The sequence below is a fragment of the Delphinapterus leucas genome, chromosome 2 (genome assembly GCF_059928025.1).
Source record: "Delphinapterus leucas isolate spDelLeu-1000000601 "Yukka" chromosome 2, BTC_Dleu_Yukka2, whole genome shotgun sequence".
NCBI classification, from domain to species: domain Eukaryota; kingdom Metazoa; phylum Chordata; class Mammalia; order Artiodactyla; family Monodontidae; genus Delphinapterus; species Delphinapterus leucas.
Window position 1 is genome coordinate 39,242,403 of NC_143130.1, and position 27,534 is coordinate 39,269,936.

General features: G+C 51.7%; 1 protein-coding gene and 1 pseudogene across 3 annotated transcripts in view; both read left to right on the plus strand.

Moving 5' to 3' along the window:
- Nucleotides 1-3,086, plus strand: part of LOC149749994 (uncharacterized) — a 32,056-nt pseudogene extending 28,970 nt beyond the window's left edge. Inside the window, exons 4-6 of the transcript XR_016391823.1 lie at nucleotides 300-310; nucleotides 1,342-1,553; nucleotides 1,864-3,086. The product of XR_016391823.1 is annotated as an uncharacterized LOC149749994 (transcript). The remainder of the gene's footprint in view (nucleotides 1-299; nucleotides 311-1,341; nucleotides 1,554-1,863) is intronic.
- Nucleotides 3,087-3,355: 269 nt separating this feature from the next.
- Nucleotides 3,356-27,534, plus strand: part of AP3B2 (adaptor related protein complex 3 subunit beta 2) — a 31,247-nt gene continuing 7,068 nt past the window's right edge. Inside the window, exons 1-15 of one of the 2 annotated variants that reach the window (XM_022554645.3) lie at nucleotides 3,356-3,754; nucleotides 12,197-12,272; nucleotides 12,409-12,483; nucleotides 12,788-12,883; nucleotides 17,337-17,497; nucleotides 17,769-17,835; nucleotides 17,936-18,118; nucleotides 18,226-18,509; nucleotides 18,758-18,812; nucleotides 19,168-19,239; nucleotides 20,680-20,742; nucleotides 21,097-21,229; nucleotides 21,512-21,621; nucleotides 22,267-22,443; nucleotides 25,891-26,077. In XM_022554645.3, coding sequence (XP_022410353.1) covers nucleotides 3,642-3,754; nucleotides 12,197-12,272; nucleotides 12,409-12,483; nucleotides 12,788-12,883; nucleotides 17,337-17,497; nucleotides 17,769-17,835; nucleotides 17,936-18,118; nucleotides 18,226-18,509; nucleotides 18,758-18,812; nucleotides 19,168-19,239; nucleotides 20,680-20,742; nucleotides 21,097-21,229; nucleotides 21,512-21,621; nucleotides 22,267-22,443; nucleotides 25,891-26,077 — 1,852 coding nt within the window. In that variant the 5' untranslated portion in view covers nucleotides 3,356-3,641. Of the gene's footprint in view, nucleotides 3,755-12,196; nucleotides 12,273-12,408; nucleotides 12,484-12,787; nucleotides 12,884-17,336; nucleotides 17,498-17,768; nucleotides 17,836-17,935; nucleotides 18,119-18,225; nucleotides 18,510-18,757; nucleotides 18,813-19,167; nucleotides 19,240-20,679; nucleotides 20,743-21,096; nucleotides 21,230-21,511; nucleotides 21,622-22,266; nucleotides 22,444-25,890; nucleotides 26,078-27,534 lie in introns of those variants that run through there. The other variant, XM_089906732.1, reaches the window with a different exon arrangement.

The following is a 27,534-nucleotide window of genomic DNA, read 5'->3' on the forward strand; positions in this document are numbered from 1 at the left end:
CTGGAAAGCCCCAGGCAAACTGGGATGAGGTGGTCCCCTGAGTCTTCCACAGCTCCCAGTTTGGGAAAATTGAGATTCACTCCGGAATATGTAGAGGATACTATGGACTGGGGCCAGGAGGGAAGGGAAGGGTCAGGGACAGGGGAGGCAGGCCCTACTTTCACCCCCTTTCCCAGGCTCTCTCTGAGACCAAAGCTCAGGCACAACCACGCAGGCCATCCTCCCAGGTCCCCAAAGCCCTTTGTTCCCAGTAAAGATAGGAGAAACCTGAACTAAATGTATTTCTCACTTCCTTATAGAGGAAAAGGAGGTAAGGGAGGTGACTGATGTTTAGGTCAAAGGGCACACGAAAGAGTCATGCAGACATACATTAAGCTGTGTGCACTCCAGCAACGTGTAACTTTTGGAAACCTGTTTCTTTATCCTGAAATGCAGATATGTTCCCATCTTGTGGGATTGTATTAAGCATCAATGAGCAGCAGTTTAATAGATGTTGGTGGCTGAGATTGTGGGAGGGTCTTTCTCCTCTCAGACTTGGCAGGAGATGCCTGTCTTGGGTCTAGATCTCACCCAGGTTTCTGTTTCTTTCTTTTTTAAAAATATTTATTTTATTTTATTTATTTTATTTTTATTTATTTTTTGGCTGCATTGGGTCTTAGTTGCAGCATGTGGGATCTTTCATTGTGGCAAGGGCTCTTCATTGTGGCACACATTGTGGCACACGGGCTTCTCTCTAGTTGTGGCATGCAGGTTTTTCTTTCTCTAGTTGTGGCATGGGGGCTCCAGGGTGCGTGGGCTCTGTAGTTGAGGTGCTCAGGCTCCAGAGCATGTGGGCTCTGTAGTTGAGGCGCGCGAGCTCAGTAGTTGTGGTATGTGAGCTTAGCTGCCCCATGGCATGTGGGATCTTAGTTCCCCAACCAGGGATCGAACCCGTGTCCCCTGCATTGGAAGGCAGATTCTTTACCACTGGACCACCAGGGAAGTCCCCCAGGTTTCTGTTTCTTCAGGACTTCTGCTCATCTCAGGTTCACATGCTCCTGGTGTTGCCTCCAGGGAATGGCAAGATGGGAGATGACTGGGAAAGGGGGTCCTAAAGGAGGAGGAGGGGAGGGGAATGGCGAGGCTGGAATTTGAGATGAGAAGAAAACGTTGCATAAGGAGGAGGTCTCAACTGCTGGAAACTGAAGGGTGGCTCAGGGCAGAATTTATCCATGATATCCAGGCCTCTGAAGTTCCTCAGCACAGGGAGGCATGTGTGGGGTAGCGAAGACATTCACCTCAGGCTTAGCCCCAAGCCAAGTCTCCCTGAGCCCTGGGTGGGCCATCTGACCCAATGATCAGTGGCTTCTCCCTCATCCCAGCCTGCAAACACCCGGTGGTCTGGTCCATTTCTCCTCCCAGGCCCTGATTGGGGCAGTCAACACCATTAAGTCCTTCCTGTCTGAGGCTTTCCTGGGTCAACACTTAGAGGCCGTGGAGCACCTGAGCCAGGAGACCTCTTCCTGGTCAGGTTGATGTCACCCACTGGATGCTGGTGCGGGGCCCACGTGGGCGTGTACTGCAGCCACAGAGAGATCATCCACTTTGAGGGTGAGTATCTCATCTGGAACACAGGCCTTAGTCTTCGAACAGAGGCTACCCATCAAGCCCAGCTTCACCAGTGGGTGGGCCTCACGGGGATGAAGACTGCAGGTCCTGAGCTCATGGTGTGAGTGTCTGAAGACAGGCAGTTGGGCACCCAGGGTATGGGGCTCAGGGCCGCGGGATCCTGGGAGATAGGGATGCAGGCTGGATCTTGGGGCTGGAGTCACAGGACCTGACCTGGCTCTGATCCGCACTTGTCTGGTGATCCTTGCATGCAAGAATCCTGGTGGCCACGGGCCGCTCATGTTTCTTGGCTCCTGCGAAGGCGTTGTGTCCAAACAACGGCAGCGACTGCTGCTGCGCTCCCGCTCGCTTTGGAGGGTGCTGCGTAGACAGGGCGGCTGGAGCACCGCATATGCAAAGCCTTGGACGCTGACCCACCTCCCTATCACCCCACGCGCAGCAACTGCGTGCACTCTGCACTGCACTGCTCGGCCTAGAGCCCAACCTGGACCCCCTACAAATAGCCCAGAGTCCCATTAGTTCAGTGCGCACAGCCCAGCTACCCACGCAGGACCCCACGTCACCTCCAGAGCCAGTTAACAAATGCAGCTAACCAATGTGTTCCTGGAAAATTCAGGCCCTCCCTCCCCACCCAGGCCACGTTCTTCAAACTCAAGATCCACTTTCCTCTGGCAGACCCAAAGCCCCCAGAAGCAAACTAGGCCTGCTAACTCATCAAGGTTCTACTCCTCTGAAACCCTTTTGGGCCCACTCCAGGAAGATCCCAGCTCACAGATACTGGGCACATCTATTTACTTCAGCCTACTTCAGCCAGGTGCTGCCGTGGTACTGGTCAGTCCCTATTCCCATTTTCCAATGGAACCCACCTACAGAGACAAATTCCACCTTTCCGGCCCCGCCCATTTCCACCCAGGCCCACCAATTCTGGTTCTGGAGACACCTGTATCCTAATCTATAGATCAAGACTCAGCCCTATGGACCCTTCCACACTCCGTATCCAGGCCTTCTCACCTTCTTCCTGAAGTCCAGCCAAAAGACCCCAGCTATTCAACCTGATGCCCCAAAGTCAACTAGAACCCATCCCTTCCCCCAACCCAGTCACCACTTTGCCTCTGGATCCAGGCCGTCTTTCCTTGGGGTACCTTGGGCCTTGGGGGAGGAGCTGAAGGCCTCACATGATCCAAGAGTCTTGGCAGTCACACCAGACCCTAACCCACCATCTTCCTTTCCCCTTCTTTCCTAGGTTTCGGTGGATGTGGACTTGACCGTGGACTAGCCATGACCTCAGGCACACCTGGGTGGGCATGAGGGCTTCAGAAATGGTTATTAAACTATTTTCCAAAGCTGAATTCGGGGTTCACATTCCCCTCTATTCTGTCCCCATCTCTCTACATCTGCATCTACATCTACAGCAGCATGCTGTAGGTTCCTTGGCGGTCTTGGACCAACCTTCTTTAAATTCCAACATCTCCAGGAAACCCTTGTGCACAGCTTTCTCTTACCCCTCCCCCACCCCCGCCCTTTCCTTCCACAGCGTGGGTGAGCATCCGCGCTAGTATCTGGGATGAGTGGAGCCCCTAGAGGCCGTTCCACCGAGACCCGGTGGTCTGTGGTAGGTAAAGACGTTCTGCATCCCCAGAAGGCTGTCCCATAATCAGTCCAGCAACCTCCACCCACCCCTAGACCTGGAGCTGCATCAGTCCCTTTAAAGGGCAGGAACCTTCCTTACTGGGGGGTGGAGGGATTTCCGAGGGATTGGGGCGGGGCCAGACCCTGCTACACCTCCCCTCCTGCTCTCTCCTCGGACACGCCCTCCGCTCCGCAGGCGCCGGTACCTTTAAGAATCTTCACGCGAGCATCCCAGATTGATAAATCCGCGCGCTGCCTCCGCCACCGCAGGTTGCGGCCTTTGCGGATCCCAGGCCGCGCAGCCGACCTTGCCTGTCCGGCCTGCGTTCCCTTCCTCGGTTCCTGCCGCATCCCGGAGGCGCCGCGACCATCCCAGCGAAGCCCGCGACCTCCCCTGCCGCCCCATGTCGGCCGCCCCCGCCTACAGCGAAGACAAGGGCGGCTCTGCTGGCCCCGGGGAGCCCGAGTACGGCCACGACCCGGCGAGCGGCGGCATTTTCTCCTCCGACTACAAGCGGTGAGGGAGCCCGCCGAGAGGGTGGCTGTGCCCGGGCCGGCCTGGAAACATGCGCTCCGGTACCATGGACAGCGCCCAGGCCAGTCGGCCGCTCCCAGGCTGGGCCCCGGCGGCGCGCACCGGAAGCCTGACCAGCCCCCTCCCGCCGCGGTCACGGGCCCTCGCGACGCCCGTCCCCCACGCCAGCATCCCGCAGTGAGGGGTCGGCCTGCGACCTGGGAAGGGGGTGGGAGGCTGGTGGGGGATGGGCCAGCCGTCTCTCTTTCTGGAGGACCAATCGTCCCGCCCCAGGTGTTTCTCCTGTTAGTAAGTTTGGATTACACGCGTTCTCCGCCTTTTTTCGCGTGTGGCGAATTGACTCCAAAATAACGTGGGGGAGGGGTCAGAACCAGCAAGCTTGAGCCTGGGGCCTGTCCAGGAAGGCCCGTCCTGGAATAGACTCAGAACCTCCCAGGCCTGGCCCTTCCTACAAATCCATTTTCCCTCATTCTGGTCCCCATGTTCTCATCCCCATCTCCCATCTAGCGCTCACACTCCTGCTCCCCACATTGCCCCTATAGTTCAGCCCTACCTTAACTTCCCACTCTTCCCTTCCGCCTTTGGCTCATTCGTTCGTTTATTCGCAAAATTTGAAACAAGCCTTTTTAAGGGCCTACTGTATCGAGTCTCATCCTAGTCACTGTGAATGCAGCCATGAACATGAGACAGTCCTTGTCCTCAAGTTGCTCTAGAGGGGGACACAAGGAAGAAGCTGTCAGTGACAGTTCAGGGTAGTGGGGGTTGTCAGAGCGGTGAGAGGAGCTGGTCCCTGTGCCCGGAGAGAAGGGACAGGGGAGAGCCAGGGATGTTTCAGGCAGAGGAAAGAGCTTTTAGCAAGGTGTGGACGTGAAGGAGAGCCAGATCACAGGTTTTGTAGGTGCTAATACGGTGAGGGCAGAATCTCTGTGCAAGCCACCGGAATGACCAGTAATGAAGGTGGGGAGATGCCAAGGTCGGGGGGGGCGGGAACTGAAGGGTTCTAAGCAGGCAATAGCAGATTTGCATTTTAGAAGGATCCCAGGCTGGATTGTGGAGAAGAGATTGGAGGGGTGCTGGATTCAGCAGGAGACAAGTGAAGGGGGCTGAAGTTAGGGGGGAGGACATGATGGTGGCCGAGACTATGGGCGAGGCACAGGACTTGAGGGCTATATTAGGTGGTAGAAGCCGCAGACGTGATGATTAACTGGGGGGAAAGGTAAGAGGAAGGGGCTGGGAGAAGATAAGGATAATCTCAGGTTACTAGTTCTTGTAACTGGATAGATGGTGGTGCCATACAGGGTAATTGGAAAAAAAGACATTACAAGCAAATTTGTGGAAAATAATGGCTTTTGACATGCTGAGATTGTAAACTCTGAGGTATAATACATTCAAGTCTAGTATGTAGCTGGATGTTAGGATTTGGAGTCCAGGAGATTATTATATATATCCATCAAAGCCACAAAAGGAAGCCAAGAGAACCTAGGGAGCATGTAATATAAAATGAGTTCAGACAGGGCACAGGTAGGAACCCTGAAGACATGGAATTAAGAGTGACCAGAGAGCAGGGGGAAAGTGTTTCAAAGTAACTGAGAAAAAGTAAGCCAAGGGAAGGAGGAAAAATATAGTTTCAAGAAGGAAGCGATCAGCAGTGTCAATGCCCACTGAGGTCAACTCAAACAAGGAAAGCAATCATGACCATTGGTTAGACAAAGAGCAGGTCAACCCCTTCCTGCTTTACTCCCCACCTTCTGCCCTGGGAGAATAGTTCTGGCAAAGTCAGAAGAGGAGGGGCTAGATTATTTTTCCCCAACATTCTATGATGAACAATTTTAAACATACAGAAAAGTTGAGTGAATAATACAATGAATGTGTGCCCTCCCTCTAGATTCAACCATTGATGACATTCTGCCATTTTGCCTTATCTAACCATCTGTCTATATTTTTGGCTGAGCCATATAATTTGTAGACATCATGGCGCCTCAGCCCTAAATTCTAATCAGCATGGGAAGCCAGATTAAAGTGAATAGAGGAGTGAAGAGGAGGTAAATAAATAAAACACAGTGGATGGGAATTTTGCTTTCAAGAAGTGTGACTGTAAGGGGGAGAGAGGGAAGGAGTTGCCAGAGGAGAACATCAGTTCAAGAAGGTTTGTTTATTTTATTTTTGTTGTTATTTTTGTTTGTTAATTATTAGGATGGGAGAGCCCAGAGCAAGTTTAACTGCTGATGGGAAGGAGCCAGCCGTGTGGGAGAGGCTGAAAGGAATTGAAGGAGAGAGGGGAGGGGAGGCTTACAGAGCTGGGTGGGAGGATTGGCCTGGCCTCAAGGAGGACCAGCTCTGCCCAGAGGGAGGAGGACAGGAGAGGAGAGGGTAGATGCAGATGCTTGGGAGCTGCGGGGGATTTGATCTAAAGCCTTTATTTTCTGTGAGAAGCCAGTAGTGAAGCTGCAAAGGCAAGGCTGTGGGTGGGAATTTGAGGAGCATCAAGGGGGTTTGAAATAGAGCAAATAAACTAACCACTCCTGGCAGGGTAGGGGCCGAAGGGACAAGAGGGCCAAGGATGTGAGTAAGAAGCAGATTGGAGGGGTGGACCTGGGGGGCCTAGGCCAAGTATGGAGGAAGGAGAGATAAGAGAGTGCTGATAGGAAGGAAAAAATCAAGGAAATGGCCTTGGAAAGACAGGTGAGGATCAAGATGGTTAGGGTCAGAGTGAGAAGGGTGTACAAGATTTCTGAGGAAGAGCTGTTCTGAGGAGGCAGAGGTCCAGTTGTGGCATGAGAGTGGAGGAGAGGGATGCCCCACCTCTGTCTGGATCAGCTGTCCTGCCCCCTAGTCCCCTGCCTGGAGATTGGGGGTTGGCCCTGTCCCCAGTCCCTGCCCTCCTCCCCCTCGTGAGTCCTTGTCTCTGAGCAGTGAAGAGGAAACCAGAGCCTCCCTCCCCGCCAGTGTCCAGTTTCTGAGTTTCGGGGCGGGCCGTCTGGTGACAGTGACAGGCATCCCCAGCTCCCTGGTCAGCTCAGTCCCATTTTGGAGCAGGACCTGGTGCCCAATGCAGCGATTCCTGCAGCTCCCAGGGGCCGTGGTGAGGCCAGGGGGCAGAGGGGCTGATGGAGCTGATCAGGAGGCTGCCAGCCCTGTGCTGACCCCTGAAGGCGGGCCCCCACCCTGGTACCAGGCCCTGCAGCCGGAGGAGCTCCGGTGGCTGCAGGCGCCAGAGGAAGACACGACCCCAGAAACATCCCTGGAAGGACCTTGCCTAGAGCCTGGCCAAGGCCACAGCCAGAGGCAGCCACTACGGTACAGAGGGGCCCCCAGAGACCCTCACCCAGACAGCCAGGAAGGCAAGGGGTGGGAAGCTGCCACTCTCAGCCAGGACCCATTTAAGTCCCACCTCCTCAGCAGGAGGACTGGGCTGGCATTTAGGGTCTAGGTGGGAAGTGGGGGGGGGGCATCAGGGGTACTGTATGGGGGACTGAGAGTTTGAGTTGGGGGAGATAAGCCTAACTCCCTGGAAGCTCTGAGGGGAAGAGGATAGTAAAATATTTGAGGGTGGAGTAAAATATTTGACCTTTTCCTCCCTCCAGGTCCTAGCTAGACTGGGTTCTGGGTGAGGTTTGGAGACAGGATAAAGCATTTGGCCACCCTCTCCTGTCTAGTGGGTTGGAACTTGGGTTGTGAGGGGAGGGAGGAAAGTGGATATCAGGCGAGATGAGTATGTCTGGCCTCAAATGCCATGTTTTACCCACCAGCTGGCTCCAGTGCCCCTCGCCCCAGAGAGTCCCTCAGGCCAGGCCAGGCCAGGGGTCAGGTCACAGTGAGAGCAGTATAAGGGGATCGGACTACGGGAGATTAATGTTTCATGGCCTTAGAGTGTTGCTGTGTATCTCTCCCTTCTTCTCCCTCTTGGGAACATAAGCTGGTGGGAGTGAAGATGAGGGACCCAGGGTGGTTACACCCTAGGAGGGAGCTGTCTTTCAGGGGTCAGCTGACAATCCTACCTGTGCTATGTCCGCTATGTCCCTCCAGTCCCTCCGCTCCCTCGATTCCCCTTACCTAGGGCCCTAGAGCCTTCAGGAGCCTGAAAGGTGTGCGCTAGGCTGGGTGGTTGGGAGAACTGTGGGTGCCACAGGCCGGTGGCATCTGTCGGGGTGGTGAGGACACCCAGGTGCGAGGAAGCCTGCTTTAGAGAATTCCCAGAGTTAAAGGGGCTGGGCAAACTCTGACAGGTCCCAGTGAAGTCACCCCAGGCTGGCCAGTGAGGACGCCCACGTGACCCCTCAGAAGGAAGTCAGAGGATCATGAGGCTGGAGTATTTGATCTTAAAAGCCTGTATTTATCATCAAGGATCTCAAATGGGAGCCCACAGGCCATTTTGGCCAATGAGACTGGAGTAACTCAGTCTTGTCTAAAAGGTGTATGTGTATGTGGTGTGTGTGGTGTGTGTTTGTCTGTGGAGGGACGTGTGTGGGGTACGTGTATGTCTGGATCAGGGGGTGGGGGAAGTCGTGGTGGATATGTGTCTGGGCGTCTCTAGGGATTTGTAGGTGAGGTGTGTGCGTCCATAGGTGTGTGGGTTTATGTGTTGAGAGTGTGTTTTTGTGGGAAGTGTCTGTATGTGTGGTATATGTGTCTGTGACTGTGTGTATTTCTGTGGGGATTGTGGGTGTGTGTCTGCAGGGTTTTTGTGTGTGTGTGTGTGTTTATGTATCGATTGTATGTGTCTGGGGGTTGTAGGTGTGTCTTTGGGGGTCTGGGTATGTGTATGGGGTACAGGTATGTCTGCGGGGAGATGTGGGAGGGTATCGCTGGTACCAGTGTTTGGTGGGGATATTTGAGTGTGTAGGTGTCTGTGAGGGTGAGTTGGCTGTGCGGGGGTATGTATGGAGGTTCCTGGGGGTGCAGTGGTGTACGTCTATTTGGGAAGGTGGTACCCAGCTCTGTCATTCTTCCCACACCCTCAGTGCTGCCCAGGCCCAGGTGAATGGTCTGTATCTCTGTCTACAGCCATGTGTCCTGAGTTCAACACACCTAGGAACTGACCACCTGGTTTGTGTTTAGGAGGGTGACAAGGTGGTTGTCTTCTGACCCTGGCTTGGCCATAGGGAGTAGAAAATGTCCTCTGGTTTGGGGGGACATCTTCCTGAATGGAGGAGTTTTGATTTTCTTTTTTTAAATTGAAGTCTAGTTGATTTACAATGTTGTGTTAGTTTCTGATGTACAGCAAAGTGATTCAGGTATATAGATATATAGATATATATACATATATAATTTTCATATTATTTTCCATTATGGTTTATGACAGGATATTGAATCTAGTTCCCTGTGCTATACTGTAGGACCTTGTTGTCTATTTTATATATAGTAGTTTATATCTGCTAATCCCATACGCCTAATTTATCCCTCCTCCACACCCTTTCCCCTTTGGTAACCATAAATTTGTTTTCTATGTCTGTGAGTCTGTTTCTGATTTGTAAATAAGTTCATTTGCCATATTTTAGATTCCACATATAAGTGATATCATATGGTATTTGTCTTTCTCTGTCTGACTTACTTCACATAGTATGATAATCTGTAGGTTCATCCATGTTGCTGCAAGTGGCATTATTTCATTCTTTTTTATGGCTGAGTAGTGTTCCTGAATGGAGGAGTTTTAGATCAACTTGAGTGGGGCAGGACATCTTCTCCTGCCCTCCTCTGACAGCTAGCAAGTCCTCTGTGTTCTGTGAAGCACTCACACATGTCTGCAAAATGCAGCCCTGTGACTAGGTGCATGTTATGTCAGGTTCTTTTCTTCCTCTTAGCATTTAGCACTTACTCATTTCTCAGCATCAGCACCAGTCACACTTGCCTCTTTATGACTATTATCATGCTCTTTCCTCTCCTAATATTGCTACCTCCAATTTCTGATTTTTTATTGCTTCTAAATGTTTCACTTCTGTGACTAACTTTGTGCACACTGCTTTTTAACTCCTACCATTGGTGATACCTCTCCCAGCTGGGTTCTCATGCCTGGGTCAAAGCTATGGATTATCTGAGTATCATCTGGGAGATTAGAGAATGTACAGTTCTCCATACACAACTGCTCATCACATTTTGGAATTGCCTGGGCAATATATGAGTGCATCAGTGGTCCCACTGCTCTGTCAGCTGTGTGCAGACACATTTTTCCATGGGGTTATTCACACTTCTCTGTTCACTTCTTTGACCACCAGCCCCTGGATCTCTGAGTATGGTTGGGCAGGTTGTTCACTGCTCAAGGGCACATGGCCAAGGAATACCAAACAGTGCTCTACTCACTGAATGGGGAGCAGCAGCACAGGGCTGTGTCTACCTGGTGGGGCAAGCGGGTGGCAGAAGGGCTTGCAGCAGCCCTGACAGTGAATACTGAATATAGACCCTAAATTTATATCAGTACTTTATCTATTTTGAATATTAAACTTTTATTCACCATACCCCAAATATTTTCCTTTCTGTTGCTATTATGGGCTGAATTGTGTCCCCCTCAAATTCATATGTTGAAGTCCTAACTCCCAATACCTCAGAATGTGACTGTGTTTGTAGATAGGGCCTTTAAAGAGATAATTAAGTTAGAATGAGGTCATTAGGGTGGGCCCTAATCAAATATAATTCACCTGTTATAAGAAGAGGAAATGTGGACACAGAGACCCACAGAGGGAAGACCATGTAAAGATATAGGAAGACAGACATCTACAAGCCAAGAAAAGAGGCCTCAGAAGAAACCAACCCGCTGACACCTTTATCTCAGACTTCTAGCCTCCAGAATTGTGAGCAAATAAGTTTAGGTTGTTAAGCCACCCAGTCTGTGTTACTGTTATGGCAGCCCTAGCAAAGAAACACAGTTGCCTTGGTTTTTTTTTTTCTTAAATTTAGTTTACATACAAAAGTTAAAAAAAAATAAACCTAGTAATAATAATAAAAAATTATTATTACTGATAATTTTATGACCTTGAAAATTAAAATTTCTCCCTCTTCCATATATTGAAATATTTTAACTATTAAACAAATGTGGAATTAATTTTGGTGTGAAATATATGTACAAGTTAAATTCTTTGCTACATAGCAGTTGTCCCGACAGCATTTATTTCAGGGGAGGAAAATTTCTTTCTCCCATTGGTGAGTTATTTGTTCCTAATGTATCAACTTAGATTCATTTGTGAAATTTCCCCCCTATGACTCTTGACTTTCTACTTTTAACCTGGTACCATAGGGCTTTTATCGTTGTCATGTTGTTTTGTGTTTTGAATTCTGGTAGGGGGAGTTGTCTGTCATTGTTCCATTGTTCTCTTGTTCTCCCCCCAAAATTCTCTGGCATTCTTACCAATTGATTTTTGTTTCTGGATGAATTCTGCAGTCACTTCAGGACGTTTGACAAAAGGCCTCCATTGAAATTTCAATGGCCATGGTATGAAATTTGTATATTGGCTTGGAGACTACCTTTATTCCCCTCCGTCTTGTGCGAGGGGTTATTTATTTAAATTATCATTTACCTCTCCCATTAGGGTTTTATAACTTTCTTGAATGACCGTTGAATGTGACAGGTCTGGCCTTTGTGGTAAGACCACCTCAACAGACTCTGGAGAATCTGGGACCCGTCCAGTCCTTGGAATCAGCTCCCTCTGTGGGGTCAGGGCCTGGGACCACACTCGGGGAGGACAAGGGCATCTTGCTCTTGTTTTGACACCCACCTCCTTTCCACTGGCTCCAGGTCCTTCTCATCTATCCAACTGGCCATTTCCTGGGAAGGGTCCCTACCTTTCCCACCCCAAATCCATCCTGTCACCTCCTGGCTGTATTAGTTTCCCAGGGCTGCTGTAACCACAAACTGGGTGACTTAATAGAAATTTATTATCTCACAGTCCTGGAAGCTAGAAGTCCAAAATCAAGGTGTCAGCAGGGCCTTGCTCCATCTGAAACCTGTAGGGGAATCCTTCCTTGCCCCTTTCTAGCTTCTGATAGTTTGGCAATCGTTGATGTTCACTGACTTGTAGATGGATCATTCCAATCCTCTGTCTTCACAAGGCGTTCTCCCTGCATCTCTCTCTTCACAAGGCCATCTTCTTAAAGAACACCAGACATATTGAATTAGGGACCAACCCTACTCCAGTATTACCCCATCCTAATTACAGCTCAAACAATTCTATTTCCAAATAAGGTCACATTCTGGGTACTTGGGGTTAGGACTTCAACATATCTTTTATGAGGGGGGCACAACTCAGCCCATAGCACTGGCTGGCCCACATGCTCCTCCCACCCCTAAGTCCCCTGATGTGTATTTTACCACCTTCCCTTCTGGTCGAGTCCTGCTTTCCCTGCCCAGGTCCCTTCTTTCTGCCTGGATCCTACTGATTGATAGCCCCACCCCCACTGCTGTGCCCTCAGCTGACCTCTTGTTTCTCCCACCAGGCATGATGACCTGAAGGAGATGCTGGACACCAACAAGGATTCCCTCAAGCTGGAGGCCATGAAGAGGATTGTGGCGGTGAGGGGGGAAGGAGGGGCCTCCCTTGGGCGAGGGGCCTGGGGATCAAAGAGCAGCTCTCCTCGGCTCCTTGTGGACCTTCTCCTAATGAGAGCCGGCATCCTTCTTCTCCCCCTTCCTTGACCCCACCACCCAGATGATCGCCCGGGGAAAGAATGCCTCAGACCTGTTCCCTGCCGTGGTGAAGAACGTGGCCTGTAAGAACATAGAGGTGAGCGCTACCCGGTGAGGGGTCTCTCATGCCCACCTCCACCAGGTGGGCATAAATAAACTGGAGCTGGTTGGGGGTGAGGAAGGGAACAATCCAGTCCTTGGGGTGGGGGGGCAATCTGCTCAGAATGTTCCTGGTCCAGGAAAAGACACACCATCTAGACATCCCTGAACTAGATGTGGATCAGAGCAAAGGAGCCAGGGTATACCCAGGGTGCTTTCCCCATGGACCACAGCCAGCTGGGGTGATGACCTCTCACGGGGTGGGGGCACCAGTCCCTGCTGAGAAGCCCACTCCCCCCCAGGTGAAGAAGCTTGTCTACGTGTACCTGGTGCGCTACGCCGAGGAGCAGCAAGACCTAGCCCTGCTGTCTATCTCCACCTTCCAACGCGGCCTAAAGGTCAGAGGTCTCTGCTTGCCTCCCTGGGGTCTTGGCCTTGTGGGTGCTGTATTGGAGGAGTGAACCCAGGGAGATGTCTGAGCATGGGGGGACAGGCTCTGGAGGCCTTTTCCTACCTGCCTAAAGTTGGGAGAGTCAGAGGAGGCTGTGATGATGGCTGCCTCAAACGTGAACCACTTGAGCCCCTGACATTGGCCCTCACCCCCATTGATGTAAAGGGATTGAGGCCCGCAGCCAGGCAGAAGTCTGCCTTCTTAGGACAGGGCTGTGTGCGGGGAGCTGCTGACCTGGATTCCTCACCTCCGGGTGTCGGAGCCTTGGCACTGGCAGGTTCACCTGGTCTGGGTATCTATCTGTGGAGAACAATGGCTTTGGAACCTTTTCACCTGGAACTGGGTAAGGAGGACAAAAGGGTTTATTGAAAACAAATGAGCTCCATGGAGAGGAAAACCACAAAGTTCACCGAGCAGGAGAGCAGCCTCAGATGTGGAGACTGGGTTCCACGGTCAGCACAGAGAACATAAAGATAAGACCATTCCATTTTCAATAAGTTCAATACAGCCAATGATTCCTTGAGAGTTGGGACAAATTGATTATTCTGTTTAGCACCAGAAGAAGTAGTTGACTTGTCTCAGATGCCCCAGTGTATGTAAAATATCCACCTTTAAAGACCTGGATCACATTTGTTGTGGTGAAATGCTCTTTGAGGCAGGCAGAAATTGAAATCACCCAAGGGAAGGGACAGTGGGAAGATTCAAGTCCCTTAGAATTCAGTGGAGAGACTTGCCTGGTGGCGCAGTGGTTAAGAATCCACCTGACAGTGCAGGGGACACGGGTTCGATCCCTAGTCCAGGAGGATCCCACGTGCCGCGGAACAACTAAGCCTGTGCACCACAACTACTGAGCCCACGTGCCACAACTACTGAAGCCGGCGTGCCTAGAGCCCATGCTCCGCAACAAGAGAAGCCACCGCAATGAGAAGCCCGCGCATCACGAGGAAGAGTAGCCCCCACTCACCGCAACTAGAGAAAGCCGGCGTGCAGCAGTGAAGACCCAACGCAGCCATTAATTAATTAATTAAAAAAATAATGCAGTGGAGGCTGAATCCCCCCACACTATTTAAACTGAATATTCTCGCCTTTCGTTTTGTATATTAAATGCAGGTACGACAGTCTCCACTGGGTGGTTTTCTGGTTAGGATAAGATTTCTTCTGGGTAAAGAAGGCAACATCACTGCTGTTCTATTCTCTCCCCAGTCAGACTCTTCAGCTCTGATTACAGCCGTTAACTCCTCTAGTCTTTCCACACGTTTAGTTCAAATTCCTGTGAGAGGGACTCTGAAAGGTCCAGCTCATCTTGTCGTGTTCAGCTGATGCTGTAGGCCGTTGAGCAGACTGAGAGTTGACTGCCAAAACCCGGGGCGCGCGCGCCCCTGGTTCAATCTGCTCTGGCCAGCAGGAGGGGATGACAGAGTCTGCTTCTCTGAGGTGGGGCAGAAAGCATGGGCACTTGCATATACCATTCTTTCATTCAGCAAACACTTGGGTATTTCTATGCCCAACACTGTGCTAGGTTATTTTTAAAGGTCAAAACCAGGACTTCCCTGGCGGTCCAGTGGTTAAGACTTTGCCGCGCTCCCAGTGTAGGGGGCACAGGTTCGATCCCTGGTTGGGGAAAATCCCACATGCGTGGCATGGCCAAAAAGAAGTCAAAACCATACAATCTATCAGAGTGGCTTGACTCGGGGTTAAATCATTTTATAAGAAACATTCTGGAAATTTTGCAGGGATTTTTACTTTGACCTGAGTTTCTACAGTCTGCCCCTTTTCCCTTTTTGGAAAACCAGAGCTCATTTAGTCCATCTCAGTGCAGTGATTTCTCTAGAACAGTGGTCAGCAAACTTTTCTGTATACTGCCAGGTGATAGTAGTTTAGGCTGTGCAAGCCATCCAGTCTCAACCATGCAACTGCTCGATTTTGCCCTTGTATGAAAACGGCCATAAATGAGTGGGCATGGCTGGGTTTGCATACATTTTTATTTATAAAAAGGGCAGAAGACAGATTTGGCCTGGGGACTGTAGTGTGCCAACCTTTGCTCTAGAACATCTCTGACAGGTCATCTCCAGTGATACAGACCTCACTCCTTCATAAGGCAACTTGCTGCGTCTTAAGACAACTACAACTGTTTTTTGTTTTTATTGAAGTATAGTTGATTTACAATGTTATATTAGTTTTAGGTGTGGATTACAACTTTTTTTAAACCATTATATTGTTTTGAAACCTCCATCACCATAATTTTTTAAAATTTATTTCAGGCTCACAGAAGGCATAAAGAATAATATAATGAATATATACCCAGCATAAGAAATGAAAGATTTATCAAACAGCCAAAGGCCCTGTGTATCTTCTCCTGCTTATTATTCATATACATGTATTTATTCTTTTATTACTTATTATGCATTCCTAAATAATGTATAATATTGTTTTGTAAGCAGTATCTTATATGTGTTCCTCTAAAACTCACTTTCTTTTTGTTATTACTACTGTTAGCGGGGACTTTCCTGCACATTAGAACCAGCCTTTTCTGTCAGCCCAGGCTGAGGCTTTGTTTGCTTTGCAGCCCACTAATGTTGGCTCACTTCAGACAAACCTCCAGTTGGCAAGCAGATAATCTAGGTCTCCCTATATCCTGTCTTTATGCAATTGGTTCCTTGAATCTCCTATGAAACCCTACTATATTCCATTTTATAAGTGTAGCACAGGATCCAAGCCAGGGTGATTCTGAATCTTAATTTTGTCCTCCCGATTTTGTGTCTTCCTCCAAGATGCTGATAAGCTATTCAGACCAGGGCAACAGACTATGAATCCCATATATCATGCTTCCAGGATGACACTCTTCTGTTAGTAAATCTTCCCCAAGTACCGCATTTTACCAAACTGTGGATCCACCTAACTGCAATCAGCTGGTATTTTCCCATCTTGTTAGGAAGGATTTTAGCAGCAAGAAAATTTCTTAACACCTTTCATGTGCAAAGGGCTGTGGTTATCCAGAGATAAAATAGGCATGAATTCTGCTCTTAAAATGCTTACGTGTTAAATGAAACAAAAGGCCTACATCAAAAATGGCAATCCAGGAAATGCCATGAGAGACTCCCACAAATGCTTTGCTGAAATCAAGATACATACTGTTAATAGCTACCAGCCTAGTTACCCTAGCAAAACGAAAAAGGGATTTTGGGGGATAACTTCCTGTGAGTCCAAATAAAGTGTTAAATAAAAAAGGAAAATAGGTTTTAGCAGTGGATGTGATATGATTTGACTCACAGACTCCTGCTTTTAAAATAAGTGCTTTGAAACCATCTGTTTAAAAATTAATTCCAGAATTTTAACAGGGATTACCATAATTTTCACCTGTAATTTTGTGGCTCTTCTCTTTCTCCATTTTAGAAAATCAGGGTAGCATCTACCCTTTAGTGTCCCAGCACCTCTCCCACTGCCCACCGTCCTCCAAGATTAACGGTAATTTACAGCTGCTGCTGCTCTTGTAATCTCCTGATTACAATACACTGTGTCTAAGGCTCTTCTCAGGTGTCTATAGGATGCAATAAGAGCAAAGAGAAGGGGCTTACACACCTATTCTCTCTCTTTTTTTAAAGCAATCAACAATGGTGTAATACCATTTTTGTTATCTATTTTTGGCTGCGTTGGGTCTTCGTTGCTGTGTGCGGGCTCTCTCTAGTTGCGACAAGCAGGGGCTACTCTTTTGTTGTGGTGCGTGGGCTTATTGCCGTGCCTTCTCGTTGCGGAGCACGGGCTCTAGGTGCGCGGGCTTCAGTAGTTGTGGCTCATGGGCTCTAGAGCGTAGGCTCGGTAGTTGTGGTGCACGGGCTCAGTTGCTCCGCGGCATGTGGGATCTTCCCGGACCACGGCTCGAACCCGTGTCCCCTGCATTGGCAGGCGGATTCTTAACCACAGCGCCACCAGGGAAACCCCACACCTATTCTCTTTTAAACACGGTGGAGGAAGAGGAAGAAGGGCAGGTTTGAGAGGTTGCTGGGAGAGAGGAATGTAAGGATGAACTCTCGGAAAGGGAGACCAGGTTGCATTTGCTGGCAGTCCCCTCCAGCATAAATACAAAGACACCCTCCCCCTCCACACACTCCCCTAAGGAACAAGAACTTTAGGTGTTCTGAAAGTTTGCCACTCTTCCTGAGAGTGAAGCAGCCAATGCCACATACATTCAGGTGTCAGATTTCTGCAGCAGGGCCGAGAGTCGGTGCCTTCAGGCAGCTCCCCCCCCAGGTACCCAGCACTAGCACATCATCCAGGCCCCAGAGAGGAGGCAGGGAAGCAAGAGCTGGTGGTGACTAGGGACAGTGAGTTCCACAGGCGTGGCCTCTGCCCTCAGGCCACCTGCTGCCCTCTCATGGCTCTGCCTCCACCTCTGCTCTTAGGACCCCAACCAGCTGATTCGTGCCAGCGCCCTCCGCGTCCTGTCTAGCATCCGTGTGCCCATCATCGTGCCCATCATGATGCTAGCCATCAAGGAAGCTGCCTCGGATATGTCGCCCTATGTGCGGAAGACAGCTGCCCACGCCATCCCCAAGCTCTACAGGTATACCCCAAGCCCCCGCCCACCCCTGGCCTCTCCCAAGTCTTGCAGGCTGCTTTTGGTTTTGCTTCTGTTTTTTTTATTTTGTTTTGTTTTTCTCTTCAGATGGTTTAAGGCAGTTTGGGGAACTGACAGAGATGGAGGACATTGAAGGCAGTGGCTCATACCTCTTTATGAATAGGGTTGGGGTGAGGGAGGTGAGCACAGCTTGGGCGGATATTGGGAAGGCTGGAGACGGGGGAGGGGCAATCCCGCTCAACAGTTTCTCTCTCAGTTTGGATTCTGACCAGAAGGACCAGCTGATAGAGGTCATTGAGAAGCTTCTGGCGGACAAGACCACGGTGCGTATGTGGACACACAGGGACGGGTGGTGAAAAGGAGCCAGGAAGAGGCCCCTCTGTCCTTCCTGTTCATGTGCTCTTGCCTCTGTCGGTTCCCCAGCTGGTGGCGGGCAGCGTGGTGATGGCCTTCGAGGAGGTGTGCCCAGAGCGCATCGACCTGATCCACAAGAACTACCGGAAACTCTGTAACCTGCTCATCGACGTGGAGGAGTGGGGCCAGGTGGTGATCATCAGCATGCTCACCCGCTACGCCCGCACGCAGTTCCTGAGCCCCACCCAGAACGTGAGTGGCCCAGACCCCCAGGCGGGACCCCAACCCTCGCCCTAGCCGAGTGGGTAGGCGGGTCTCCGGGAGGAGGTGCCCACTGTCCCGCCTGTCTCCCCCTCCAGGAGTCTCTGCTGGAGGAGAACCCCGAGAAAGCCTTCTACGGCTCCGAGGAGGACGAGGCCAAGGGCCCGGGGTCAGAGGCGGCGGCCTCCACGGCGGTGCCGGCCCGAAAGCCCTACGTCATGGACCCCGACCACCGGCTGCTGCTGCGCAACACAAAGCCTCTCCTGCAGAGCCGCAGCGCCGCCGTGGTCATGGCGGTGGCGCAGCTCTACTTCCACCTGGCGCCCAAGGCGGAGGTGGGCGTCATCGCCAAGGCTCTCGTGCGCCTGCTGCGCAGCCACAGGTGCGCGCCCGCCCCGCCCACGCCCGGGGGCCGGCTCGCCCCGCTTCCCCGCCCCCCCCCGACCCAGAGCGCCTGACACCCTCTGCCCCAGCCCACCTATTCCCCGCCCAGACCCCAGTCCTGCCCTCCCCGCGCTGGTGCCCTCCCCACACCGCTCCTCTCCTCCCTCCTATTCTGCCCACCTCCCTTCTCCCGACCTGCTGCCCCAGCCGAGGGGCCCAGGTACCTCTGACCCCTCCTCTCCACAGCGAGGTGCAGTACGTGGTGCTCCAGAACGTGGCTACCATGTCCATCAAGCGCCGGGTGAGCAAGTGACCAAGGCCTGCCCTCGCGGTCCGAGGAGTGTCTCCTGCGGGGCTAGGGGTACTGGGGAAAGGCAGGATGGGGGGAATGCCCTGGCTGTGCAGAGTGTGGGAAGGAGAGACCCCAAATGCAGGTGGAGAAACAGGGCCTGGATCCCGAGGGCCGCTGAGGGAGGAAAGCCTGATGAAGAAAGACCGGGTTAGATCTGAGAAGGAGGGAAGAATCCAGGACTAGAGGACAGTGAGGGGCAGGAAAGTTGCTGGGTCCTGGGTCAGGAGAGGGGGAGGGGCGCTCTGGAGGAGAAGCAGGTCTCAGGCTGAGGTGGAGCTCCCTGGGGCTGCCTCTCTCTTGCCAGGGTATGTTTGAGCCGTACCTGAAGAGCTTCTACATCAGGTCCACCGACCCCACCCAGATCAAGATCCTGAAGGTGAGTGATGGACAGACGTGCCTGTGGACTTTCTGTCCCCCACCCCCATGACCCACTTGAATATCCACAGTGGCCACCTTGGTGCCTGCCTGTTTCAGGGGCTGAGCCCACTGTTGCTCCAGCCAGAAGTGTTTGCTCAGGAAGCCAGGCTAATGACAGTGGGGAGACAGGGTGAACGGAGCTGCCCTTTGCCCAGTACCTGTTATACACCTGCCACTTTTCACATATGAAGTAATTCGATTTTCATGATCACCTCAGGAAGTGTACATTATCTCTATTTTATAAAAATGTAGACTTAGGGAGGTGAGGTAACTACCGAAGGTCAGGTCTACTACTCCCAATTCATACTTTCCCTTGGGACTTCCTTGGCGGTCCAGTGGTTAAGACTCTGCGCTTCCAATGCAGGGGGCTAGGGTTCAATCTCTGGTCGGGGGACTAAGATCCCACATGCTGTGTGGTGCAGGCAAAAAAAAAAAAAAAAAAAAAAGAATTCATACTTTCCCTGCTGCAGTCTCTGTCTTCTACCCACAGTGTAATTACCCTCACACACCTACGCCCTCAGGCTGTCGTGCAGACATACCACCACAGAAAAGGCGGCAGGTGCCCATACCCACGTTCCATCCCTGCTCTGCCTCATTACTGAGTAACTTCCTTCAGCAACAGTTAATCCTCCTAACCCTTCTGAGCACCTATTGTGCATCTCACGGCTAGATCTAGGGGTATCTAGGGGTACAACAGAGAACAAACCAATCAGGCACCCTGCCCTTGTGGAGCTTACAAAATCTCGCTGGGGTGAGGAGGAGACATTGGGCAGCTAATCACACAGCACAGGTAAAAATCCATTTGCGAAATAGGATGTAAAAGGAAAGTGCAGAGAGTTGTATGAGCATAAATAGGTGGACCTGATCTAGTCTGGTGTCAGGGAAGTTTTCCTTCAGGAGGGGAGGCTTGAGCTGAGGACTGAGACATGCACATGAATTCTCTAGGTAAATGCAGGGACAAGAATGGGAAGAGGTGCTCCACACAGAGGAAACAGCATATGTAAAGGCCAACAGGAGGGTTGTGATTAAAGGCCTGTGTGACTGGGGCATAGAGGGTAAGGGGGAGAATGGTGGGAGATCAAGGACTTATAGACCATGGAAAGGATGTTGGCCTTTATCCTGAAAGCAACTGGAGGCTTTAACTTTTCCTTGAAGGTAGAGAGGTGACATGATCGTACTACAAGCATACTCTGTCAGGGAGTCCATTTAAGAAGCAAACTGGTCCTCGTGCATTTTGGATGTTTCATGATCTGTCAGTTCTCTCATCAATCTAAGGATGATGCAGGGCTGTCCTGCCTGAGGAATGTTTTCTGGTTGGTGAAGTGTGTGTTTGGAGTGAAGGTTTATGAAAGCACAGAAAGCCCACTGGCCACCCTGCCCATTTTCTGACTCCCTGCAGCTGGAAGTGTTGACTAACCTCGCCAATGAGACCAACATCCCTACTGTCCTACGGGAATTCCAGGTACGGGCCAGGGGCCAGCTTACAGTCAGAGAGGCCCACGAGAGTTGTCCTGCAGCTCCTTGTGCTTAGTGAGAATCGGCCTGGTAGGGCAAACCTTTTCTTAAAAGCCCAAAGTGGAGAAACTGCTGTTTTACGTCCCCTCCCAATGCCTTCTACTGGCTTTGGGTTAGGGAATCACTGGGTGACGGGTGAGGCTGTCATTCCTTTTCCCAGAGTTTAGTCTCTGACATGATGAGTCATTGAATGAGGGGTAACAGCTTTCTGGAAGGCCACCCTCAAGCCTGCAGAGTCACTGCCGAGTCAAGTCTGAGGGATCACTGCCTTCCGGGGGTCACCCTGTTGTGGTGTCCACAGACCTACATTCGCAGCATGGACAAGGACTTTGTGGCAGCCACCATCCAGGCCATTGGGCGCTGTGCAACTAACATAGGCCGAGTCCGTGACACCTGTCTCAACGGCCTGGTGCAGCTGCTGTCCAACCGTGATGGTCAGTGTTTGTCTGTCTGCATGTCCAACTTTGATGACTAGTGGGTGCTGCGTGCATGTCTGACTCTGATGGCCAGTGGGTGTCCACCTGTCTGTCCAGGAACAATGTGTGTTCGTCTGTCTGTCTGCCTCAATTAGTATCCAAGTGCTCCCACGTCTCTGAGGGCCACTGGAGAAGTACGGGGGGTTGAGGAACACAGCCAGGGGGCTGGGGGCATTGCAGGTGTGCCTGTTCATTGTGTGTGGTCATCTGACTGTCCCGGGCTCATTTCCTGTCCTACAGAGCTTGTGGTCGCAGAGTCAGTGGTCGTCATTAAGAAGCTGCTGCAGATGCAGCCAGCACAGCACGGAGAGATCATCAAACACTTGGCAAAGCTCACAGACAACATCCAGGTCAGGGAGTGACCCCGTTTCCTTTCTCGACCCAGTGTCCTCCTCATGATTTTATAATTAAACCCTATAATTAAACACTAGCCTTAATAAAAAATCAACTTCCAAACCTTCCCTACTGGCTCGAAAGGTCTTAAGGTGGGAGGAGGGGAAAGATGAGACCATGTGACCCTGGTTCGCCTTCCCTTTGGGGATCCCTTGCTGAGCTTCAGCCTGTACCACCACTCAGGTTTTCTCTAAAGTTCTGGCCGAGGGTGGCCAGTTGACTAGTCCTGTGTTTTTGTGTCACACTGCCAAGTTGAAACGTTCAAGCAAAGGCATTCCTGAAGATTCAGGGAGAATAACAAGGCAGTAAAGCATTGAGGGTACAATGGATCCAGAAAATCAGTCTTTTATACTAAACTGTGACTGAATTTGGGGCTTGAAGGCTCTGCCCATGCTAATGAAACCCTAGGGAAGAGGGGAGATGCTGCCCGGGAAATACCCAACCTTTAATCTCTCTCCCATCACCTCCCACTCCTATTTCCAGAGGAGCCCACGATACAACAGGCCAGCACAGATGGGAGGGGTGCCGATTCCTTGGCAGACCAGGTGCCCACCCACATTCCCACGTTTACCCCAGACCTGACTCCTCTCCCACACCCACAGGTGCCCATGGCCCGAGCCAGCATCCTGTGGCTCATTGGCGAGTACTGTGAGCACGTCCCCAGGATTGCACCCGACGTCCTGAGAAAAATGGCTAAGTCCTTCACAGCCGAGGAGGACATCGTCAAGCTGCAGGTCATCAACCTGGCAGCCAAGCTCTACCTGACCAACTCTAAGCAGGTACAGATTGAGAGATGCCTCCTAAAACACTCTGGGCCCCAGAAACAGCCCAGGCAGTGTTCTGTGGGCCCTCACCAGGTAGGCATGAACTTTAGCACCTCTTTCTTTTTTTGGTCACTTTTTTTTCTTTTTCGTATTTTATTTTATTTCTATTAATTTTTATTGCAGTATAGCTGATTTACAATGTTGTGTTAGGTTCTTCTGTACAGCAAAGTGATTCAGTTATACATAGATCAGCACCTCTTTCTGAAGAGGGAGTTCAGGACAGGTGTCTGGTCTGCCCAGGTGACCAGTGTTCCCCCAGTGTCCACAGCTACTCCAGGGCCCCAAGGGCCTAGTAGGGATGGTGACCACTGTTGAAGAGGCTCTTCTATGGGGCTGTGACTTCCAGTCTGGCAGTGGGTGTGTCCCTACCTGCTGCCTTTGGAACACTGGGGCCAGGGGGAGGGCCCAGCAGTGATAGGCACTGATGGGAGAATATGTGTCCCAGGAGATGTGATCTCTGCTTCCTCCCAAAGCTTGGTGATGCTTTGCCAGTCTATGCCGGGGATGAGAGGGCAAGTCCCTGCTCAGGCTTGGGTGGTATTGGCAGCCATCGTCATTACTAAGGTGAAAGGTTATGAGGGGCACCATAGCCAAGGACATGGCTCAACTGAGCTGGAATATCAGGATATTAGAAACCTCTTGAGTGTCCAGCAGCCTCTGAGATGGTCCCAGGAGATTCTGCTAAAAACAAAGTGTAATGTTTAGAGCTTCTCAAGGTACTGGCGACACCAAGCACCCTGACAGTTCCCACACTCAGTTAAGTGAGGCAGGGGTTGGCAAACTACCGCCCATGGACCAAGTCTGGCCTGCTGCCTGTTGTTGTAGATAAAATTTTATTGGGACGCAGCCACGTTCATTCATTTGTTTATTGTCCGTGGATGTTGTCGCTGCAATAGAGTCCATATGGCCTGCAAAGCCTGAAATAGTTACTCGCACCCTTTATAGATAGAGCTTGCCAACCCTTGGAGCAAAGCATCTGGGCCATACCCTGTAGATTGTGACATCCCTGCTGGCCTGAAGGTGGCCTCTTTGCCATCCCATGGAGTCTTTGGATGGTGGCACTTGGGCGTCTTCTGTGGCTCCTTTTTTTTTTTTTGCGGTACACGGGCCTCTCACTGTTGTGGCCTCTCCCTTTGTGGAGCACAGGCTCCGGACGCACAGCCTCAGTGGCCATGGCTCACAGGCCCAGCCGCTCCGCGGCATGTGGGATCCTCCCGGACCGGGGCACAAACCCGCGTCTCCTGCATCAGCAGGTGGACTCTCAACCACTGCACCACCAGGGAAGCCCATTCTGTGGCTCCTTTGATCACGGTGGCTAGAGAGGGCCCCAGGGACGCAAGCTGGGGAGGCAGGGCCGTCACATGCTGGGACTCTTGTCAGGAGCTGGAAAGGACAGCAGTTGTGTAGAAGCAATGAGGGGCTGGATCTGTGGGTGTCAGTATTGTGGGAGAAGCAGATTGGAGACAGAGAAGTTAGAGGGAACACCACTGGAAGCCTTCAAACAAATATTTGTGTGCCTCCTTTATTCAAGTGGGAGGAAGGAGCAGGTTGGAGGAACGTTAGAATAGATGAAGCAGCCTGGGTGGGTAGCGCCCCGGTAGAGGGGGCGTCTGAAAGGCTCAGGACTGAGCCAGAGTGGTGCTGTTGGCATGTTTTCATTAGCCTGGGTGTGCTCACGTGGCATTTCCCCAAGTTGTCACTGTTAGCTACATGCACATTTATTCATGAATTTATTTAACACGCATTTCCTGAGTACCCACTATGCCTGGCACTGAGCTATGTCCTGGGGTGATGACAATGAGCGAGACATGTTTACTGGCCTGCAAGTGCTCACAGCCAAGTAGAGGAAACAGCACAAAACGCAGAGCAATAAGGGCTGGAGTCAGGGTTGGCACAGAGAGCTGTGGGTATATATATAGCTGAACGCTTCTCCTAGGCAGGACACAGGGGTCCCAGCCCCCATCAGGCCACCCAGAGTAGGCTGTTCAGGCAAATGGAACCTCCAGGTACCCTTTACCCTAAGGCCAGTCCTTCCAGGCATAGGCCCCTTAGAATGGTTCTTTGACTCGATAACGAGAGCTTTCCTCCTTCCTACCCTCCCTATCTTTCTCTCTTCTTTCTTCTCAGCCTGTTCTGGGAGTGGTGGAGGAAGGGGAATTCTTGGCACACTAGGAGAGAGGTGGTCTGGATGTGTCCATGTCCGTCCTGGCAAAACAGCAATGATACTTCCCCCATCCCAGTACCAAGGGTGACATTCTGGACCTGCCACAAGGCCACAACAATCCCAGCCACCCCTCCCACCTGCTGAGCCATCCATTGCATGCCAGATTCCGGCCCAGGCTGAGGCCAAGGAGATGAGGGTCCAGGCCTGGATGCAGCACTGACTGGCTCCTTAACCTGGGGAAAAGTCACTTAATGACTCTGATTCTCCCCTGTAAATGGGCGCAGTAGCGCCCACCTCTCAGAAGGGTTATGGAGATGACATGAGGTAGTGAAGCACCTAGCACAGTATTTGACACTAGAAGGCACTCCATAAATGGTGGCTACCACTGTCATTTTGTGACAGGTTAGACTAGGTCAGGATCAGGGCAGAGACTGAGATTTGTGGTCCTGGGATATGGCTACCTTGACTGCAGGCTGTGAACCCCATATGACGTCAGCAAACCCATAGGCCGCTGCAGTTTGCTCTGATCTCGTTAGGACCTTCCAGGGAGGATCATGGCCTCTGAGACCCCTGGGCTGCTCAGAATCTACTCAGAATATACTATGTGGGTCAATGGGGTGTGAGGGCAGCCCCTGCCAGGGGGATTCCTATGTGTTCCCCCTTTCTCTTTTTGTCACCTAGTTCCCCCCAGGTGATGGAGCCTAGAAAATGTGAGGTCTAGCAGAATGTTCCAGACCTTCACTCACTCTGGCACCTCAGGGTGGAAAGATTGGCCCAACCTGGACTAGGTGGTGTAGGAGTGGGCTTAGGGCAGTGGGGACCACAAACCTGAGGAAGAATGGCACCCAGGGCCAAGAGGGAGGTTTCCAAAAGGGCAAGCTCTGTTGCTGGCCAAGTCAGTTGTCAGAGTTGGCGTTGGGAGTCAGGGCCGGGGAGGTGGGAGAAAATGCAGGGTCTGGCACAATGGCAGGTTGGGAGGGAAAGTCAGGTGGAGGCAGCAGTGCTTGGAGCTGTTGGCCAAAAGAATCTGGTTCATGGACTTCCCTGGCGGTCCAGTCGTTAAGACTCCACACTTCCACTGCAGGGGACACAGGTTCGATCCCTGGTCGGGGAACCAAGATCCCACAAGCCACAGGCATGGCACAAAAAAGAAAAAAAAAAAAAAAAAGAATCTGGTTCAGAGACCTCCTGTGTCCCCACCCTCTGTGATGGCTACTGACCCACTTCTTGTCCCCCAGACCAAGCTGCTGACCCAGTATGTGCTGAGTCTGGCCAAGTATGACCAGAATTACGATATCCGAGACCGAGCACGCTTCACCCGGCAGCTCATCGTCCCTTCGGAGCAGGGTGGAGCCCTCAGCCGTCATGCCAAGAAGCTCTTCCTGGCACCCAAACCAGCTCCAGTCTTGGAGTCATCCTTCAAAGGTGGGAGCTGAAATCCAGAGTAACCTTCCTGGGGGAGGGGGAGAATTGGCCAGCAACCTGGTCCCAGCCCTTCCCCCTGAGGTCTCAGTCTCAGCCAGGTACCAGCCTTCGGTGGGCAGGACTTCTGGAGAAATGCCAGTCCTGTGCCCCTGGCCTAACCCTTTGCCCATCCTGCAGCATCCAGGGCTTGCTCTTTCACCCGCTCACAACCACCACCACCGTCAACTCACCTGAGTCTCTGCCCTCCCAGGCAGGATGGGCGTCTGGTTTCTCTCCTCTCGGGCTCTCCTTTCCATCCTACTCCCTGAGCAGGCACTATATGTATCAAGATTTTACCTACCAAGGGCCCAGGAAGGCAGGAAGTAGAAATCCATACAAAGGAGAGCTGTAGGGACTTCCCTGGCGGTCCAGTGGTTAAGACTTTGCCTTCCAATGCAGGGGTGCAGGTTCGATCCCTGGTTGGAGAGCTAAGGTCCCACATGCCTCGTGGCCAAAAAACCAAAACATAAAACAGAAGCAATGTTGTAACAAATTCAATAAAGACTTTAAAAATGGTCCACGTCAAAAAAATCTTAAAAAAGCAAAAACAAAGGAGAGGTGTATGTTTGTAAGTGTCCTGAGAAGGCGGCTGCCAGCACTCACTGGGCTGTCACTGGAGGTCAGCCCAAATCCCCAGCCCCAGGCCCTCTGCCTTGCCTCTTCTTTCGGTCTGGTCTCCCGTGACAAGGGCTCTGAGAGATGTGGGAAGGGGAGGGTCCCCCAGCTGACTCTCTGGACCCAGGAACCTACTCAGGAGGGGAACTTCCTTCACAAAGCTCTGTTCTTCTGCGTATCTTTTTGTTCTGCTTTATCTTTCCCTGGACCACAGGAGCAAGGAGATTCTGAGGGATGGGGCAGATGTGGAAACCTCCCAGGAAGAAGGGGAACGGTCCCTTTCTCCTCCCTAACACCATCCCCACTTACAAGTCTCTGGGTTGCCCTCCTCTGGCTCTGACTCCCTCCTGCTCCCATTTGGACTCAACCCTCCCCACGGAGTCCCCAGCCTGAGCAGACACACCTCCCTGCCCTTTGACCCAGCCTGGCCAGCCTCTTACTCATAGTTGCTACCCTCGCCCCAAGCAGGCCTCTTTCCTGAGCCTGGCTGTGCAGCGGCACCACCCCCGTTGCCCTGGGAGAGAAGCCACACCCGCATCTCTGCTTCCCCAACAGGCACCAGGGCAGACAGGCAGCAGTAGCTCTGGGCCCAGAAGCCCCTCCTGCCCTCCTCTGTGGTCCCAGCTCCCCCAACCCCTCAGCCCCTGATCTAATCAGCCATACAGTCTTTTTTCCAGCATGTGGGCCTGGAGATTCAGTCAGGGCAGAAGAGCCATTAGGGAACGTGTCCACCCCTCTCTTCTGTCTAGCTAGGGAGTTCCCACCAGAATCGCCACCCGGCCCCACCTAGGAAACAACTCCCA